Source organism: Schistocerca serialis, chromosome 7, assembly GCF_023864345.2.
Source record: "Schistocerca serialis cubense isolate TAMUIC-IGC-003099 chromosome 7, iqSchSeri2.2, whole genome shotgun sequence".
NCBI lineage: Eukaryota > Metazoa > Arthropoda > Insecta > Orthoptera > Acrididae > Schistocerca > Schistocerca serialis.
The window spans coordinates 365,176,866-365,196,340 of NC_064644.1; the positions used below are offsets into that span (position 1 = coordinate 365,176,866).

The 19,475-nt window shown below is 42.5% G+C and overlaps 1 protein-coding gene across 1 annotated transcript in view; it reads right to left on the reverse strand.

Moving 5' to 3' along the window:
- LOC126413092 (furin-like protease 2) overlaps positions 1-19,475 on the reverse strand; it is a 714,734-nt gene that overhangs the window by 166,830 nt on the left and 528,429 nt on the right. The window contains exons 9-10 of the mRNA XM_050082987.1: positions 18,832-18,996; positions 9,246-9,363 (exon numbers count right to left, since the gene is read on the reverse strand). Of these exons, the coding sequence (XP_049938944.1) occupies positions 9,246-9,363; positions 18,832-18,996 (283 nt within the window). The remainder of the gene's footprint in view (positions 1-9,245; positions 9,364-18,831; positions 18,997-19,475) is intronic.

The window sequence follows — 19,475 nt, forward strand, 5'->3', positions numbered from 1 at the left end:
CCAGCCCGGCAATCAGGAGAGGACGTCTAACAGTCGACCGTCGACACAGACGTGTCAACAACCGTATGTGTGCTGCAACGTGGAACGGAACATTTCTGTTAAATCTATTCTGTCGGTTATGACCATGCTGACAAGACGGCGGTAATCCTGCGCTATGGTGACACTGCGTAGTCTACTACCAACTCGTTGTTGTATACAACACCCTTCGATCCACTGGTTCCACAAACACAAATAGTAGGAGCAGCGTGCCTTGTGGAAGGTACAGTCTCACAGTACGACAGACCCTTTTCTCAGAGGTCACAATCTCACGAGTTGCGACATCGTTGCAGCAAAATTTTCTCGGTGACACAGGTACATATTTACATGTTCTCTATTCCACCACTTACTAATTTTTTTACATGTAATAGTTTATTAATTAATTTCAGGTCTCCTTTTTTAGTATTGTGTGCACGAAGTACAACAATAATTTCGAGACCTTTTAAACAAAAAAAAAATACACTTGCGAAACTACCCTGCACCCCATAATTAAAAGATCGTTATTTCCAAACCTAGTGATTTCTCCCATTACAACACAGCTATCTGAAATTAGCTCTTCCTCCGCAATTGTGCTTCAGCACGAAGATGTCGACATATTCGAAAGAAAGGCAAGAGCTCAGAAATTCATGTGAGGGGTAAGGTTGGTTAATGATGTTACATTGGCACCAGATTGCACCATTATGGGTAGGACGTCATACGCTCTCTTACTCACATTTCACGCTTTCTCTGACGCTTCTGAAATGGATGTAAGAACCGCGACACCCAGCGTTAAATCATACTGTTTTCTTTAGGTGGTCGAGAAGAACGTTACAAATACACAGTTTCTAAGAATAGCCACTGAGAGGACTGGCGGTGGCATAAAGCACGTCAGTCAAAACAACTCTTTAGTTGGGGCATTGACCTTGTTATGGCGTAAAGTCAAGCGCCAGCACGCCAGTCGGGAACGACATGGAAGAGAAGGCTGTGAGAGGAAGTCAGCCAATCGCGTGCTGACCGGACCTCCATCCAGGACGACAACGCGACAACAGCGGCCCCTATGTGAAGAGAACTGGTGACGGCCCAGTGGAATACCAGCTTCAAGATTACCCTCTTGGGTAGCAGCGTCAACGTTAGGCACTTCGATAGCAGTTCAGGACAGACCTTTGTCAGTTAGCGATCAGCGGTCACTGCAAAGACTGATTATTTCGTATGTCACCCTTTGCTTGCGACACATCTGTGTAGTTGCCAAAGCTAAGTATTGTACTTTATTAGATGTAATAAAACTCATTCATACGATTTTTTTATTGTTTGTCTGGACTCGATGAGGTGTAAGAATGCCAACGCGACAACTTGTTCACGTTTCATGTCCAGAGCCACTAGCTGCCACGGTTCTGTTTTGTCGTCGCCTTTTGTGTTTTGTTGGCTTCTTAATTCTACCTTATGTTTTCTTTCAAGGGGTGTGTTCATATGTTTTAATAGTGTCTCTTAAAGAGTTTTTACTAATCAGTGTTTCCTAGTGGGTGTTGCAGAAATTTTCTTGGCTTGTTTGCTTATTTTTCTTTCTTGCATTGTCTGTTTATTGCATTTTCCTGTTCCAAAATGAGTAACCCACCTGTCCCACCCCTGATCAGCCGCCACGGCTACAAGCTATAGATACAACGCAGCTAACACAGATTTACAGTTTTAGACGCAACATACTGCAACCCTTCATACCACAGTACAGCAGTTATCGGCGAACGAAACACAGAAAGCTGCGCAACAGACAGCAACTTTAGCTCCGAGTGCCGCACCGCCTTTTCGCCAGTTTAACGAAACGAAAGAGGAATGGCCCTAGTGGTTGCAACACTGTGAAGCCCACGTAATTGTTCACACAGTATAAGGTACTGTGAAACTACATTACTTTTTGTCAACGGCAGGAAGTGCAGTCTTTCACCTCGTTCAGAAAGTGTTCGCTAACGCCACTTCGAGTAAACTTTCCTGTGATCAGGTTACAGGTTCTCTAGCTAACTATTATGACCAACAAGTGAATGTTGTGGCAACTGGTACCAATTCTTTCGTTGCAAAAAAAGGTCAGAATAAACTTATTGTGAGTGGCTAACAGATTTGCAAGGTATGCCGACAAAGTGCAAATTCAAATATGCTTGTGGTGCTTTATATATTTAGATAATACGTTGCGTGATGCTTTCGTCTACAATGTACCTGATGTCGAACTTATACAACTGATTTTGAAAGAGTCAGATCCATCATTTTGACACGGAAAGTAAGCTCCCGCTCAGTGTGATTAAGGTGCCGTAGTGGGCAATAAATTTGAGCAGCTGACAATTTGTCCGGTTGCATCATCATTTACTCACGACCAACCTAGTACGCAGCAACAGCATTCGCGTAGAAAACCACGTAAACAGTTCTCTAAACAGGCGGATACATTGGTGAAAAGAATTAGGTCATGCCCTCAGTGCTCTTCGCGGCACAAACTCGAAGACTGCCCATCCAGACAAGCACAGTATTACGCTTGTGGCAAGGAAGGCCACGTAGAATCCGGTTGTTTGCAACGGAATAAACATACGAATTTTGTCCGATCACAAAAATCTAGTCAAAAGGGACACATAATTGTATTCAAAGCCTACTGCAGGTGTTAGCAAAACTAACAAGCAAACAGTATCTTCAGTGCTACGCCGGTCCAACATACGTTTTGTTCATTTGCTTCTTAGTGAAAAAACATATGACATTTTAGTTGGACACGGGTGCCTGTGTTACACTGGTGTCAGGCTCCTCATGCTAGTCTAAACTAGCCTGCACCTGACGGCTTATAATGGATAAGACATTCGCGTTCCCGGAAAATGTACTTTGTCTGCCGTGTATCTCTCGCATTCGCAAACTGAGACTTTCACTATGCTACAATCACGTGATTATGAGAAAATATTTGGGCTCGACTCGTTTGATTTGCTTAGCTTTCAAATTCAGGACTATGTGTTGTCAGTGAGTGATTCAATGCCTAAGACAGAGTAGCTAGCTTGCTGAAAGATTTCCCTGAACTCTTCATAAGGGTTTAGGCAAGGCTAATGATTTTGTTGCACATATTACTATGAAACACAATGCTTAGCCGCCATTTTGCCGGGCTACAACTGTTCCCATTGCATTACGGGATAAAGTAGCTGCTGAACTTAAAGAATTGCAAGAGAGCGGAATTATTGCTCCCGCCGTACAAGCTACTCAATGGGCGAGTCCACTGGTCTTGCTCTCCAAACTTTCAGGTCGCATTCGCCTCTGTTTCGACTTTAAGTTTACAGTCAGCTCATAAACTGTGACTGATACTTATCCATTGCCATGCCCAGTGGATCTCAAGGACAGATTATTCGCTGGTCACCACTTTCCACAACTGATTTGCGCAATGCATATCTTCAAATACCATTAGATGAAGAATCTCTAAACGTGTGAGTTGTGAACACTGTTTTGGGATTTTTAAATATTTGCGTTTGCCTTTTGGCAATGCTTCCTCACCCGCCATTTTCCTAGGTTATTTGGAGCAGCTGACTGCTCAAGTACAAACTGTTCAAACTATTGGGACGATATTGTCGTAGCAGGGCCGTACAACTGAAGAACACTGCAGATTTGCGTGCTTTGTTTCGTCTGCTATCTGATGCGGGACTAAAGAGTTGACTGGAATAGTATGATTTCTTTTTAAAACTGAGCTGATGTATCTTGGTCATGTCATGAAAAGTCAAGGTGTACATCATCTTCAGTCACATATGTTCGCCATACAGGACCCGCCAGTTCCTCGCAATATCAAAGAATTGCAGTCAGACTTGGGGAAAAATAACAATTATATTCTCCACTGCATAGCTTGTGTCGCAAGGATGTCCCCTTTGTTTGGACAGATGAGTGTCAAGTAGCTTTTCAAAAACTTAAAAATGCAATGCTCAGTGATGGATGCTTGATTCACTTTGATCCTGGCAATCCAGTCGTGTTGCAATTTTACGCTTCTCCTTATGCATCGGCACAGTGCTTATCACAGATTTGGTGCTTTCGCACGTATTAGGTGATAAAGACATGTCTATTGCTTTCGCTTCAAGAAGCGTTGTCCAAAGGTCAGTGTAACTCTTCAAAAATAGAGAAAGAGACACTGGCGATTGTGTATGGTGTCAAAAAATTCCACCACTATTTGAATGGAGTAAAATTCTACTTAGTAATGGATCACAAGCCATAGCAGTCCTTGCTTCGTCCGATGAAGCCGCTACCTGTACGATCTGCCCAAAAATTGCAAAGATGGACCTTCTTATTATCTGAATACCAGTACGAGATTGTGCATCGTCCGACAGCTCAACATGGTAATGTGGACGCAGTTTCACGTCTTCCGATTGGCCCTGATACTGACTAGGACACCTCTGCATCATCTTCTTGTCACATCGATGATCAGGATTTTGAAATGGTTCAGGCTTTTCCGCTGAACTACAGGATAACTGCACATGCGACGGAAGCTGATTCAAATTTGAACATTTTGCTGACATATATTCGCACATCTAGGGCTCGCTCATTGTATCGTATAAAGAACTGTGTAGTGCGCCGATACTCTGCACGTCGGCATAACCTCGCTGTATAACAAGGTGTGAATCTTGTTCAAAATGAGAGTGAATAGTCACGTGTGTCGATCGCCAAAGCTTTGCAGAAAGAAGTGTGGCAGTACTTCACCAAGAACACTGGGGGGTAGTTCGTCCGAAACAGTTCGCGCGTCGATACTGTACTTGGCAGGGTATGGACACCCAAATAGAACAGATGACGTCACAGTGTCACATATGTGCGGAAAATCAGTCCGCTCTGCCACAAAAATTCTTTGCTTGGCCTAAGTCGCTATCACCATGGCAACGTGTGCACATAAACTTTGTGGGATCTTTTCGAACGGTCGTTTGTTGATTGTGGTAGACTCACATAGCAAGTTTCCTTTTGCTGTGTCAAGGATCTTGACAACGTCACGTGGCACAATTCAGGCCTTGTCCTCTATTTTTCGCCTTAGAGGTTGCCTCAAGTCATAGTGTCGGACAATGACCCTCAGTTCACTAAAATGAATTTGAAATATTCTGTGAACGAAATCGCATACAGCATCAAACTCATCCACAGTCCATCAGCGAAGCGGAATGCTTTGTCAGAACCTCCAAGCAGCAAATGGCCCATCTTTTCAACGCTCACACCAGGGGTCAGGCATTGCAACTGTATGTCGCCTCCTATCGTTCGCATCCACGAGATCGACCGTCGATAGCGGACTTGTTTCACGGCCTCCGCCATCGGACTCTGCTCCATCTGATCCACCCTTCTCAGCATCCGGCGCCGGAGGAAGGTCGCAAGTATTGCTTCGCGCGGCATGATATTGTATTTTTCAGGGTTTTTAGAGGCAGCAGGTGGTGAGCGCTATGCATGATCTTTCGTCAGCTTGGCGCATGCCTTTATCTCATTTCAGGCCCAGGTGGATTGCAGCAACGAAACCATAATCAAATTCGGCACTGTCATGTGCATGGTGATCTTCCTGTATCTCTTCCCCCAGATTCACGATTACCGAGGACAGCGCGGCCACAGCAGCCGCCAGAGGCGACATCACGACACCGCCCGACGACAGCATGGAGACGGAGCCTTCGCCTTTTCCTCCTCCTCCTTCCAATGGAGCTGGACCTGTCCACGCCGCAGCAGCCGACGCTTTCTACATTGTGGTGTGGGCCTCAGGATGTAGATGCGTACGCTTCTGGGTGTTTTCCGGGGTAGTTTCCACTAGAGTGAAGGCGGATGGCGTGAAACGACCGGAATTTCAATGTCCCCTGCAGCCTCAGAGCGCCCACGCTCCTACCTCCCCTCCCGTAGTCGTCCTCGATATACGACGACAGTCACTATGGGGGAGGGGGCGGGGCGAAGTTACAGCGTAAAGTCAAGCTCCATCATGCCAGTCGGGCATTACAGGAAGAGAAGCCTGGGAGTCAAAGTCAGCCAATCGCATGTTGACCGAACGGCAACGCAACAGCAACAACCGGTATGTGAAGAGGACATAAGCGCCGCGACCGACTGGTTACGGTCCAGTTCAATACCAGCTTCAAGATTACCCATTTGGATAGCAGCGTGAATGTTAGGCACTTCGATAGCACTTCAGGACAGACTTTTGTCTCTTAGAGATCAGCGGTCAGTGCTAAGACCGATTATTTTGTATGTCGACCTTTGCTTGCGAAACATCTGCGTGATTGCCAAATTCAGTATTTATTTGGTTAGTTGTAATAAAACTCATTCATACGACATTTTTGATAGTTTGTCTAACAAACCGAGTACGCAGGCTTCTTAGACAGATTCCTACACATTTCGCGACGCGAGGGATTGGCCGAGAGGTCTTAAGGCGCTGCTCCGTCATGGACTGTGCGGTGGTCCCGGCGGAGGTTCGAGTCCTCCCTCGGGCATGGGTGTGTGTGTTTGTCCTTAGGATAATTTAGGTTAAGTAGTCTGTAAGCTTAGGGACTGATGACGTTAGCAGTTAAGTCCCATAAGATTTCATACTCACATTAGGTTAATTTTTAGAAACTTGCAGACAAGTTTGCAGAGAGCCACGTTTCTACGAAGGTGAGCTGGACAGACGTGTGACAGTGTTGGCAGACAGCATGTAGTTGTAGATATGACTAACTATTGCATTCAAATAAACATCAGATTTCTTGACATGAGCGCTGCGGAATCGAACTGGTATGTAACAGCCCGCTGTCGAATATACTAATGCAAGTGATGCTTCACGGAGATCTGATCTACAGTATTTACTGTGCGTGAACTATCTAACAGCTTCCTCGTAGGACAACTTATTAGCTTTGTTCGAAAGCTAATAATGTGTTCTGTTTAATGTGACTCCAAGGCACGAGGATCGTCATTACTGACTAAAATTAATAATCTGATACATATTTCAATGATGCTTAACTTATTTTCTCCCGTTTCCACTTAATATTATTCTGATATTGCATCCTTTGACCTCTACGAGGCATGCCGGTACTGTTTTGGTTGTTTCCTTTTCCCTTGTCGGGTTTGCACCTTATTACTGTTGCGTACTACTAGCCATCCGGTCAAACAAGGAGGCGTGGGACCTTCAGCACTTACGTGCAGGCCTTCTCCACACTTCGACTCATCATCTGATTTAAGAGTGATGCAGGACATTTCTACTTAGTGTTACGATATGCACATGATATCACAATGAAACCCCTTTCAGATGTTTCTGCAACAGCGTAAACAACCTGTGGAACAGACGTCACTGTCATGTCATATACAAAAGTAAGTAATAAAATTCGAATACAATCATGAGTGGCATATTGTCATCATAGTGACGTTCCTTGCATGATAACTGTGGCTTCGAACCATCCTTGACATAGTGAAGGAAGCTATTTTCGATATAGTGCCTCGACTGAACATTGTGCTCTGAACACCAACTGTGGGCCAGTAACTCCGTTAATGCAAGTCGGGTTGAGTTTAAAGGAAACAGATGGGGTACAACGCTCATGCACTTCCATATTTACAGCAGTTGTGAAACTATTTTGGTCCTACTTTGCGGAAGAACGTATCTCCTTAGTACAAAGAGCGGATGCTTTTGTTTATGTTGGTTGGGGTTCACCTATGAACACCGGGCGTCGGTGTTGTCCTGGGACGTGATGGCACACATTCTCAGCCACATACGGAATAGAACAACGATAACATTTATTTAGCATTACGACGTAAACTGTGATGACAAGCTGAACTGTAGAGAATATTGATGTCTAGTATTAGTTGTAAGGCAACATGGTGTTGAGAATTGTCGAATCTAGCAACTGCGATGTCCTGAGCAAATCTATAATTATTTTGTTAGTGAGTGTTGTAGGCATATTGGATTTAAGTGAATTGTTTATGTCCGCTATCTTTTTGACGACGTGGCTCAAAGTACTGAGCTGGAATAAGAAGTTTCATGGTTTACACTTCATTTCAGTACTAGAAACTGCTACCTTTATGATTCAGCACGTAAGTTAGTCCCTGAAGATATATTACCGATTATTTCTCATTTAGGATGATAGAGAACCGAGTCTTTCCTCGCTTCTCGCTGTTCAAAGCTAATAGGAAAAAAAATTGAGTAAAAGTCCTGGGCCTAACGATTCACAGACTCTTTTCTGGTATGACATGCATTGCTCATCCGTCGCCATCATATGCAAATCGAATTTTTCGTAAATATGCAGTAAAGGGTCTGTGAAGGAATTTTAATTTCTATTTACTAGCTTTCGGAAAATGCCCATACTCTCATCTCAACGGTGAAATCTTAATTGTGACGACACGGCCGTGAGAACAACACAGCACCCAGTCACCGAGCGGAGAAAATGTCTGATCAAGTTGGGAACAGAACACGGTCCCCTACGGTTAACAATCCGCCGCGCTTATACGAAATGAAGTGATGTCGATCTTTTGAGGAGAGCGGCGACATTGATCTCAAAAGTACTTATAGAAAGCATAGTCCACATTACATTTTGATGGATTGGATTCACAGAGCATGTTTAGTTGTTAATAAAAATTACAGGAATGAATCATTTCAAGATTTGACATATTCCTTCTTGAGACCATTCGAATCCACATGTGATTGGTAATTTTTCACATAAACCATTATTCGAATCTAAATAATCTTCTGTATTCCATACTTTCGTCAACGCAGCGTGCATCTCATCCCTGCATACCGCACTTACGGAATGTCAGGACACAATCCTTCAAACTTTCGTTCCGGTACATCACATGAACTTTCAAATCGGTAAGTACTGTTGCGATATCAGCACCTTCAGCTGGTTTAACCTCTCAATTTTTTCTGACTTTGGAAACGTTCCAAGAGTGTGAAGCACACACTGGCAATTACTGACATAAATCTGCTGTTGTCGCTATGGAGTTTGTAACGAACTTCATGGACACATGTTCTTAAATACTGTCGTACATTTGCTAGATCCTGACTTTAAGAAAATATGGTTTTTCCTGTCTATTCTCGGGATCTTACGGACGTCTCAGGCGTATTACTCATATAAGACGGATTAAAAACAACACACTCAAAAATTCCAAAAATGGACCTCTCTATGGTCTATCGTTCCTCATAGTGTATTGTGAAACTTTCATTCATCAAAATAGCCGGTCTATTCCTACTACAATAAAATTAGACGCTGATGCTCGTTTCGCGTCGTAGTCTCAGACCTGTTGAAAGAGAGTTGATAGCTTCTCGATGATCTCACCTGTCCTCGTTGATCTCTTGGGATTTGCAGATGTGCTGCGTAGGCACGTTGGTCCACTTCTCCGCCAGGGCCACCATGGCGCCTGCATCCATCAGGCCGTAACCAAACTTGTGGCTAACTGAAACAAGCGACAGAAATCTTTCACCACAGGTGTGCCACAGTAACCAAATTACATCTCAGTAAAGTACCCACATTTCTGGAAAATAATGAGAGAGATTAAGTCTCGGATAATGTACACGTGGTAACACCCACCTTTATTCCATATCTAGTAACAACCTGTAAGAGAAATATACTGAAAGTACACATCCATAAACTGTAAGCTTTTTTTTTTTTTTTTTTTTTTTTTTTTTTTTTTTTTTTTTTTTTTTTTTAGTCATCAGTCGCGTGACTATTGTGATGAGGTCCGCCGCGAATTCCTCTTCTGTGTCAGCCTCCTCATATCAGAGTAGCACTTACACTCTACATCGTCAGTTACTGTTATATGTATCAAAATATCTGTCTTCCTCTACAGCTTCTACCCTCTGTAGCACCTGCTAGTCCCGTGGAAGTATGTCCTATAGCACTACTTTCTTCCCGTCAAACCGAGCGAGATGGCGCAGTGGCTAGCACACTGGACTCGCATTCGTGACGACGATAGTTCAATCCCGCGTCCAGCCGTCCTGATTTAGGTTTTCCGTGATTTCCCTAAATCACTCCAGGCAAATGCCGGGATGATTCATTTGAAAGGCCACAGCCAACTTCCTTCCCCGTCCTTCCCTAATCCGATGAGACCGAAGACCTCTCTGGTCTCCTCCCCCAAAGAAAGCAACCCCCCTCTTCCCGTCAATGTATTCCATACGTTCCTTTCTCCACCGATTCTGCGTGGAGGCTCCTCATTCAATATATTATCAGACCGTCTATTTGTCAACATTCCTCTGTAGTACCAAATCTCAAATGCTTCGATTCTCTTCTGTTCCTGTTTTTCGCAGTCCATGTTTCACTACCATACAACGGTGTGTTCTATACATACTTTCTTAGAAATTTCCTCCTCACATTAAGGCCTATGACTGATATCAGGATACTTCTGTTGGCCAGGAATTTCCTCTTTGCCTGTGATGGTCTGCTATTTATGTCCTCATTACTTCGTCCGTCATGTATTTTTTCGCTTCCAAGGTAGCAGAATTCCTTAACTTCATCTACATGGTGATCACCAATTTTAATCTTAAGCTTCATGCTGTTGTCATTTCTGGTACTTATCGTTGCTTTCGTCTTTCTTCAGTTTACAGCCAGTCTATAATTTATACTTAGCAGACTGTTCATTCCTTTTAACGAATCCTTTAATTCCGCTACACCTTCATTGAATGTAACAATGTCATCAGCAAATCTTAACACCTACGCAGTTTCAACCATTTGTTGATTTGAGATCAACAATTTGTCTATTTTATCAGGAGTTTATTTCAAATCTGTCACAGTTGCAGTACATATATTTTCTCGAATAATTCTAAACCGACTTGTTTATTCTCAAGCCTTACCTACTGAGACTTGCAAAGAAAGTGCTTCATCTTAATGACAACCATCTAAAATTGACAAATATGTACATCGTACAGTAACGGTACGTAATTGTTACAATATAAATACGCTCACTGTATAAGGCAGTTTCATTCAGATATGTATAGTGCGTATTGTAAGATTTAACTACTGTCATTATGCGATGCATGTATTTGCCAATTTCAGATGGTTGTTATTAATATAAGTTACAGTACACCTTTTGTAGGTCAGTCATGAGAATGAACAATTCAATACGTAGCTAGCCGACAAAATACATATGTACAGCAAGTCTGATAAATTTGTAAAAAGCTAATATCCTTTCACCCTGGAATTTTATTCCATTCATGAACCTTTCTTTTAGTTCATCCATTCAGTCATCGATGTATAGATCGAAAAGTAGAGGCAAAAGTATGCATCCATGCCTTCAACTATTTTTTAATGGAGCACATCTTTCTTGGTCTTTCAGTCCTATCGCCGGCCGGAGTGGCCGAGTGGTTCTAGACGCTACAGTCTGTAACCGCGCGACCGCTACGGTTGCAGGTTCGAATCCTGGTTCGGACATGAATGTGTGTGATGTACTTAGGTTAGTTAGGTTTAAGTAGTTGTAAGTTCTAGGGGACTGATGACCTCAGATGTTAAGTCCCATAGTGCTCAGAGCCATTTGAACCATTTTTCAGTCCTATCCAGCCCTCTCGGCTCTAGCATATTTTGTGTATGACTCATCTTTCCTATAGTTTAATCCATTTTTCTTAGATTTTCGAACATCTCGCACCATTTCACACTGTCAACACCTTTCCAAAGTGACAAATCCTATAAAAAGTATCCATTTTTTCTTCAGTCTTGCTTCCATTACCAAGCGATACGTCAGGGCTGCCTCTCAGGTTTTTAACCTTCTCTAACGAATAAATAATCGTCAGTCTAACAGATCCTCAATTTTCTTTTCCAGACTTCTAAGTATTAGTCTACTCAGCAACTTGGATGCATTTGCTGTTAAGCCGTTTGTCCAAAATTCTCGCACTTACCGGCTGTTGACAGCTTCACAAACGTGTGTTGATATGTCGCCAGTCTCATAGGTTCTATACATCAACTTGAGTAGTCAATGGCTTGACACTTCCGCCAGTGATATTAGAAGTTCCTACGGAATGTTATCTATCCCGTCTGCCTTATTTGATCATACGTCTTCCAGAGCTCTTTTAAATTCGACTAACATTGGATCCCTTATTTATTCGGTATCGACTGCAATTTCTTCTACTATCGCAATTTCTCCACCTAGTAGATGCCGTCAATATACTATTTCCACCTACCCGCCCTCTCCACTGCCTTCAGCATTGGAATTCCTGTTGAACTCTTATTGTTACTGCCCTTGTTTTCAATCTCACCGTAGGTTTTTTGGGTTTTTCTATACACCGAGTGATGTTTTTCTACGATACTTACTCTTTCCATTTCTTCACATTTTTTCTGCAAGCCTTTTGTCCTTGTCTTTTTACTCACTTCCTACTTATTTCATTTAGGAGTGATTTATATTACTGGATTTCTGTCTTTCGTCGGTCTCTGCATGTCGTCTTACCCAAGGTTTCCTTGGGGTTACCTTAATTGTACCTATCGATGTTTGTGAACCACATGTGAGATGGCACCGCGCGACCGCTATGGTCGCAGGTTCGAATCCTGTCTCGGGCATGGATGTGTGTGATGTCCTTAGGTTAGTTAGGTTTAAGTAGTTCTAAGTTCTAGGGGACTTATGACCTCAGCAGTTGAGTCCCATAGTGCTCAGAGCTATTAAAATCGTCGTCGTCACATGTAAGAGAAATTTTTAAACATGGGCTGTTCAAGTGAACATGTTGCTGTGTTCTCCCTTATCACAATAGCCACATCTTCAGCAAACTTAACCACATGTCATCATTCCTCAGTACTTCAGTATCCCACTTCCTTCCACTCAGATTCTTGCGGACGATTCTCTTCATCTTTAGTATTCATCACTACTAAATGGTGACCTGAGTCTACATATGCTTCTGAGTAGGACTTACAGTCTAATGATTTCGATTGTTGAACCATGATGTTATCTATCACGCACCTTAACGTGTCTTCCTCCTTTTGTGACTTTTGAAAAGAGTATGCGATGTTACTAACTAACATTTAATTTAAATTTAATTACGCTTTCTCCTCTTTCATTCCTACTACCAAACTCATTTTTCCCTCTAACTCTTTGGTCTGCTCCTTCCCCTACAGCCGCAGTCCAATGGAAGATTAAGATTAGATTTTCGGCTCCCTGTATATACTGCTTTACCCGTCCAATATTCTTATATGCTCTTTCTATCTTACTTTCTGCTTGCAACGTCGGCAAGTACAAGTGAACTATTGTTGTCGGCTTTAGTTTGCTACCGACTCTGTTGCGAATTGTTCAGAATAGCTCACTCTTTGCCTACCTTCGAATTCATAACGAACCCCACTCCCGTTATACTATTCCTTGCTGCAGTACATATGACCCTATATTCATCTGGCCAAATATGTTCAACATTCCATTTCACTTCACTTACTGGCCACTATATCCAGACTGAGTCTTTTCATTTACTTTTTGAATTTGCTCTCTTCCTAACACGTTCAAACGTCTGACATCCTAGGCTCCAATCGCAGAATGCCACCGTGTTGTTGGTTACTTCATATTCTTCTCATGGTCGTTTCACGTAGTCCCATCCAGGAGATCCACAGCGGGGAACAATTCTGAATCTTTTATCAATCGAAGGATCATCATGAAAGTTTTCAGCTACAGACCACATAAACTGTGGATACATCTTGTGTGTCTTCACTGCATGAGTTTCCATTGTCTTGATCATTAAGGATTAATTCGTCTTTTAAAGGTATTTTCCCCACCCTAAGGACAAGAGATTGTCTTGAACCTCTCTCCGCTCCTTCACACTCTTTGACAAGGTCGTTGGCAGAGCAAGGACGACTTCTCACTCCGGAAGTCTTCGGCTGTCATTGGTGATTACTTTTATTCAAAGTAAGTTCTAGGCTGTTAATGGATTAGTAGTGAACAACGATACCCATAGAGCGCGGTATGTCATTAACATTAAATAACAATAAAATTATCTGTAGAACTATTTTCATCTGCGTGTTTAATAAAATATTAGCTTGTCAACGTGGAGAACGAGATTGTTCGCTATAATTCTTTGGAGACATGCTGCTGTCACCCATTCATATGACTGACATAAACAGAAATTTATTCTTTGAAAGTTACGATTTGTTTTCTGTGCGCCTAAAATTCATTATGGTTATTGCCGCCAGACAAGTCCGTACATTTACCCGCGAAAACAGTCGAGTTTTTCCTGAAAACGATTATATTTGCGCTAATATAAATTGTTCTTTATTCTTTCTGAGTTCCTTTTCTCTAGATGGGTTGGGACGCTATAAAAGGTTTCTATTACATACAGACAAAGCGTTTAGCGGTATACATTGTTCGTCCCGCAGCAACACGACAGACAATCATGAAAGGGTTTTGAGAAAGCAACGCAAAAATCATCGAATTAACTACCCTTTTTCTACAGACATGTCATGGAAGAGACTGGCCAATATGGTTTGGATACTGTTGCCGCAATATTCCGGTATTCTACTGCCGGAGCCAGAAACTTTGCTTCTTTCTTTTCTTTTAATTTTCTTAACGGCTTTTGGACATCACCTATACAATCAGACAGAATCAGTTAACATTTAACTGTGTAACAATCTGAAACTGTTGAAATGAAACACCTCGAACAAGTACCATCATAACAACAATTACAATTATATTAATTTCACAGAAATGAAGTCTGCAATGTTAGAAAATGAAATTTTACAAAATGAAAATAAATGGATTAATTAAAGAAGGTAAGTTGCTAACACAACCCATACTTATTCATTTACTAAATAATAATGCAAATAAGGCATTTCCTATTTTGTTATATGTCCTGCTGTTACAAAGTAGTACATGAGACAGTATACTTTTGGACATCTGTCACTAAAAGTATTTGAATGTTTGCTGACAATGCACTGTCAGAAGACGTCGAAAGCTACAAGAGAATTGTCTTTTAATGATTATCTTCCGTCGCACTCAAAACCTCTTCCTCACTGCTGCATTCTCATGAAGAAGAACCGATCATACTGAGGCGACAGAGATGATTCCGTAACCTCCTGTGATCAAATAGAAGTCATATTTCATTTGAAAATTTTTTGCCAACGCCGCGATGTTAGACTATCTGTCTCCGTCTCCTTCTCCAGACCGTCTAGCTTTTCGTTTCGTTTTACTACGCTGTGTGCCGTCACCCATAACATATCTGAGCAGTGCGGCTTGCTTTTATCAAATTCTTTTGCGATGTTTCCGCTGCGCCTTCTAACTTCATGTTTAATTTCATTGATCTCTTGACATTTTCTCGTCAGAGAATTTCTCGGACAGTTTGCGGTAGCCTGTTTGGTGTCAATCGCATTTCCGTGGTTTTCGCTTGGAGAGCAGCGTCGTGGGGTGTGAGGTGGCCCTTCGCGAGTGATAAAGACTACTAAGACAGCCGGGGTACTCGGCTGCAGTTTGTCTGAGGTGGATGTTACTTGCGTTATACTGTGGTCCAGCTTGCCATCAGTAGGGGCACGTGTTCCTCGAAGGGCTCTATTAGCATCTTGAAGAGAAGATCAGGAGACTGTGTGCTATTTTGGATTCCTATGGAGCGGATTCCTGTGGGGCTTGCAATGTACTGGTGACGTTCTGACAGACGGTTGGTGGAGTCTTGTCAGTTATTCTTAATCTGGTATCCTGATACCACCGTGTTGATTCTAGCTGGTCTAGAGAACTAAGATATGTGCCGGTGATTTCTTCTATCGAGTCCTATGAAAGCGGTGAGAATTTTTGTACTATTTATAAATGGTTCAAATAGCTCTGAACACTATGGGACTTAACTTCCGAGGTCATCAGTCCCCTAGACTTAGAACTACTTAAACCTAACTAACCTAAGGGCATCACACACATCCATGCCCGAGGCAGGATTCGAATCTGCGACCGCAGCGGTCGCGCGGTTTCAAACTGAAGCGCCTAGAACCGCTCGACCACACCGGCCGGCTGCGCGTAACAACTGAATAAGTGTGGTCCCTTCTGTTTTATCTATGTTGGTTGCTTCTGGAAACAAGTCTATGTTTCAGTTGTTTCCACCCAAAAGTTCGTCTCTGTTAATGCATTGTAAAGGCCACCTTTATAACTGACGTTTTGTCAAAAACCCAGGAAGCAGCTATTTGACAGTGGGTTGTGTGGCATTATTTGGAGCCAGGGTCATAAGTAATCTACGTTTAAATTTTTCGTGTTGTAAGCAAATCACTATTTTAATTTGTCATATTGTTAGCTAGTCAGAGGTAATTATTACTTGCTAAAGTGCTGCCAAATTGTCAGCTACAAATTTATCACGTTTTGTAACTTGAATTTATGGACGGTGCTTATTAATTTTAAGCATCACTGAAATTTATCGCAAAGCGCACTGTAGCAGCTCAAATTTGGGGTAGCGTCTGTATATTCACTCAAAAGAATCTGAAAATATCTGTTAAGGGCGGATGCTTAATGTTTAAAATTTGCTATTATCTTTGCGTGAATATGTGCCACAAAAGAGTCAGTTCTATCATAAAGTTTTTACATTGAAATGGTAACGCGCGAAACTTGACGACTTTGTTTCACAACATGTTGAAATGTTGGCTGTAAAATTTTGTTCCTAAGCTACATGTAGAAAGGCTTTTCCTTATAACAATGTAGGTCTTAACATGCCTGTTGCTGAAATTTGTGACGTTGCACAATTTCGTCGCTTCCTGCTTCAAATTATCAATGAATTATCCCCATTAGTAACGTTTCATCAAAGATATCGTTCGAAAACATCTTATGTATCTAGCGTAGTAATTTCTTTCAGGTTGTCACAATGGAAAAAATTCGCTTTGTCGAGCAGCTGGAAGCGTTATTAGTTGCGCCGGAATTGGAGGAGATTATTCTGCAGAAAGGAACACTCTAGAGACCACAACAGTCATCCTACTTCTGAATCAAAACGCACTAGAGGCTCTGATACTAACATGGAAAGTTGCAAGCGGTGTAAATGGTTCAGTCAACAGACAAACGTATCATGATGTGGAACTTGGAAACATTTACACAAAATGGATGAGTGTCTACTTCAAACTGTATAAAACTGACTCCTGGTCCTGCAAGGTATGGTATATCCAGAGTAAGTGATATGAACCCTTTTTCAATCCTTTATGAACGATAATAACGGAAATATTGTGGAGGAGAAGACAGTTGGGAAAAATTAGATGCAATTTCACTTAAAACCTCTATTGGTTTATCATTACTGGCTATGTGTAGAATTCACACTGATGAGTCATTAAACAGCATATGGGATCAAGAAACAGGAAGAGGCATCTTCCCCGTTGTAATATCAGAGAAACGATTCTCTCACATCTCGCGTGTGCTTGTTTTGCAGACAAGTCTTACGGTAGAGCACGAAGAGCAAATGACAAGTTTGTGCCTATTAGAGTTCTAAGGTAGAAGAGGGTGAAAATAGCTTGGAAGCTATAATTCTGGCGAAAATGTAAACACAGATGTGCAAACAGATCCGAATTCAGAATAATAACAACTTTTAACAATTTGTCAGTATTATGCTTTTAAATATCAATTAGGTTACTATGACTCACAAGAGCATGAAATATAGTTTCTTAAAGCAAAAAGAGGGGTTGATCCAATAACTGTCGGCAGAGCAGTTAGTCATGAGTTCCATAATCTTTTTTGCATAATTCTATAGGCAATTCGTCTACTTTTGCCAACAAATGATTGGTTGGAGTCGACTTCAGTGTTCCAAAACAGACTCCACTGGCCTCATATTGACCCTTATTTAATTTTTATAAGATATTTTGTGTTACTGAACCTTAGTAGATGTATCCGCAGTGGATACTAGGCCACATTAGAGTGCAGTTAAAAGTTAATGCAGACTCTCGCACCTGCTCTCCAACAAACGACTGTCACAGAGATAAGGATACCATTGCACTTCCACAGTATCGAATTAATGTGGTGTGACCGTGTTAGACTAGAGTCGGCGTAATGCGTAGGGTCACCCCAAAACAAGTGCAGAATACTTTTTAACGATCTCCGTACGTACCAACTGCCTTGCGATATCGTGGAACTAAGGCTTGTATACCGGAATGATAGAACTCAGGAGAAACACGTTTGACCCTTCACGAGGCAGCCATCATCCTCAAATCTCGTTCGACGATGGGGTACTTTCTTTACGTGAGGAATTCTCCTCCGGAATTATTGTAGCTCCTTAAGTTCACTGCAAGCCGTGTTCCATGTTTCTTTGTTGGCATCCGACATTACTCCTGGAACCCATCTAGAGCAAATCTTTCTCGGGAACTCATCTAGAGCAAACCTTTTCCAATTGTCTTAATATTATTCACGTATTCGTTTCTTTTACTGCCGCAGGGACTGAATGTCCGTTTGCTGTTATTCATTCACTGTTATGTGTATGTCAGCCGAAACCAGTGAAAACCCTGCACACTGCTCTGTCTGCTGTTGAGCAGGAGACCACGTGTGTAGGCGTGCGTACCTTCACCGGATAATCCGCTTGCTCGACAACTAACTATACTGCTATCAACAGTGTCATCCCCATACACCTTCTACAACCTCTCATGAATGTTTCTTACTGTGTCTTTGGCACGGGAAAGGATCTTTACTGTAGTACGTTTCTTCCGATGAATATCAAATGCAGCAGACATATTGACGGAGTGCTCGAATAGCGCTACTAGTGGAAACAGGTGGAACTGAATTTTTACACAAACGCGGAGAATTTTTCTGTAACCTCCGCAAATAGCAAAGATGTAGAACAAAAATTGGGTCTCCGATAGAAAAGAAGTTGACCATTTCTGTTGGAGTGACCCTCGTACTTGATTGCTCTTTTGTCAGGCTGTATTAAGGGTGCCAATCATATGCTTCTCAGGTCGTTTAGGCTGTGTCTGGTACGTGTGAGGCGGGGAGAGTGGGGTACTGTGCTGCGACCGCCGCCACTTGCTGCGGACTCACCTTTCCTGTTGACGCCGTTGAGCGCCCAGCCGGCCTCGCTCTGCAGCGGCTCGGGCCGCGACGTGATGAGCACCAGGTACTGCACGTCGCGCCACGTCAGGTTGGGGTTCGCCTGCAGTGCCAACGCCACGATGCCCGCCGCCAGCGGCGCCGACGCCGACGTGCCTGCACACACCGTGCATCGTACAGCATTCTTCCCGTTTACTCTCTTCCACTGTAGCGGCATTGTGAGTGTCAAGAGTTCGAGACATCTCAGGAATAGAACTCTCACTGATATTCTAAACGAGCGATCGTTCGCAAATAATCCATGACTCCACACACCAACACAAACATTCTGTATGTCGGTGCCCATACATTACTCTCGTAAGGCGCACTGTAGTCCAATATAGAGAGAGTACAAAATACTCTTATTAAGAGGTTACTTCAGTAGCACCAATTACTGGATTCATATCAACGTTCAAAATCCACAGCCCAAGAAAAGCAACTGTTAAATAAATAAAGGATCAAGCAATGCAAAACAAGATTGTCCACACGCTGCCAGTCGGAAAACCCACAAAGTCATGAGGGGTAGAAATGGATGGAGCATTGAGCTGAGTCGCACATGTGCGATGTTGGTAAGAGAGCTCTGTGGGAACATCTTCATC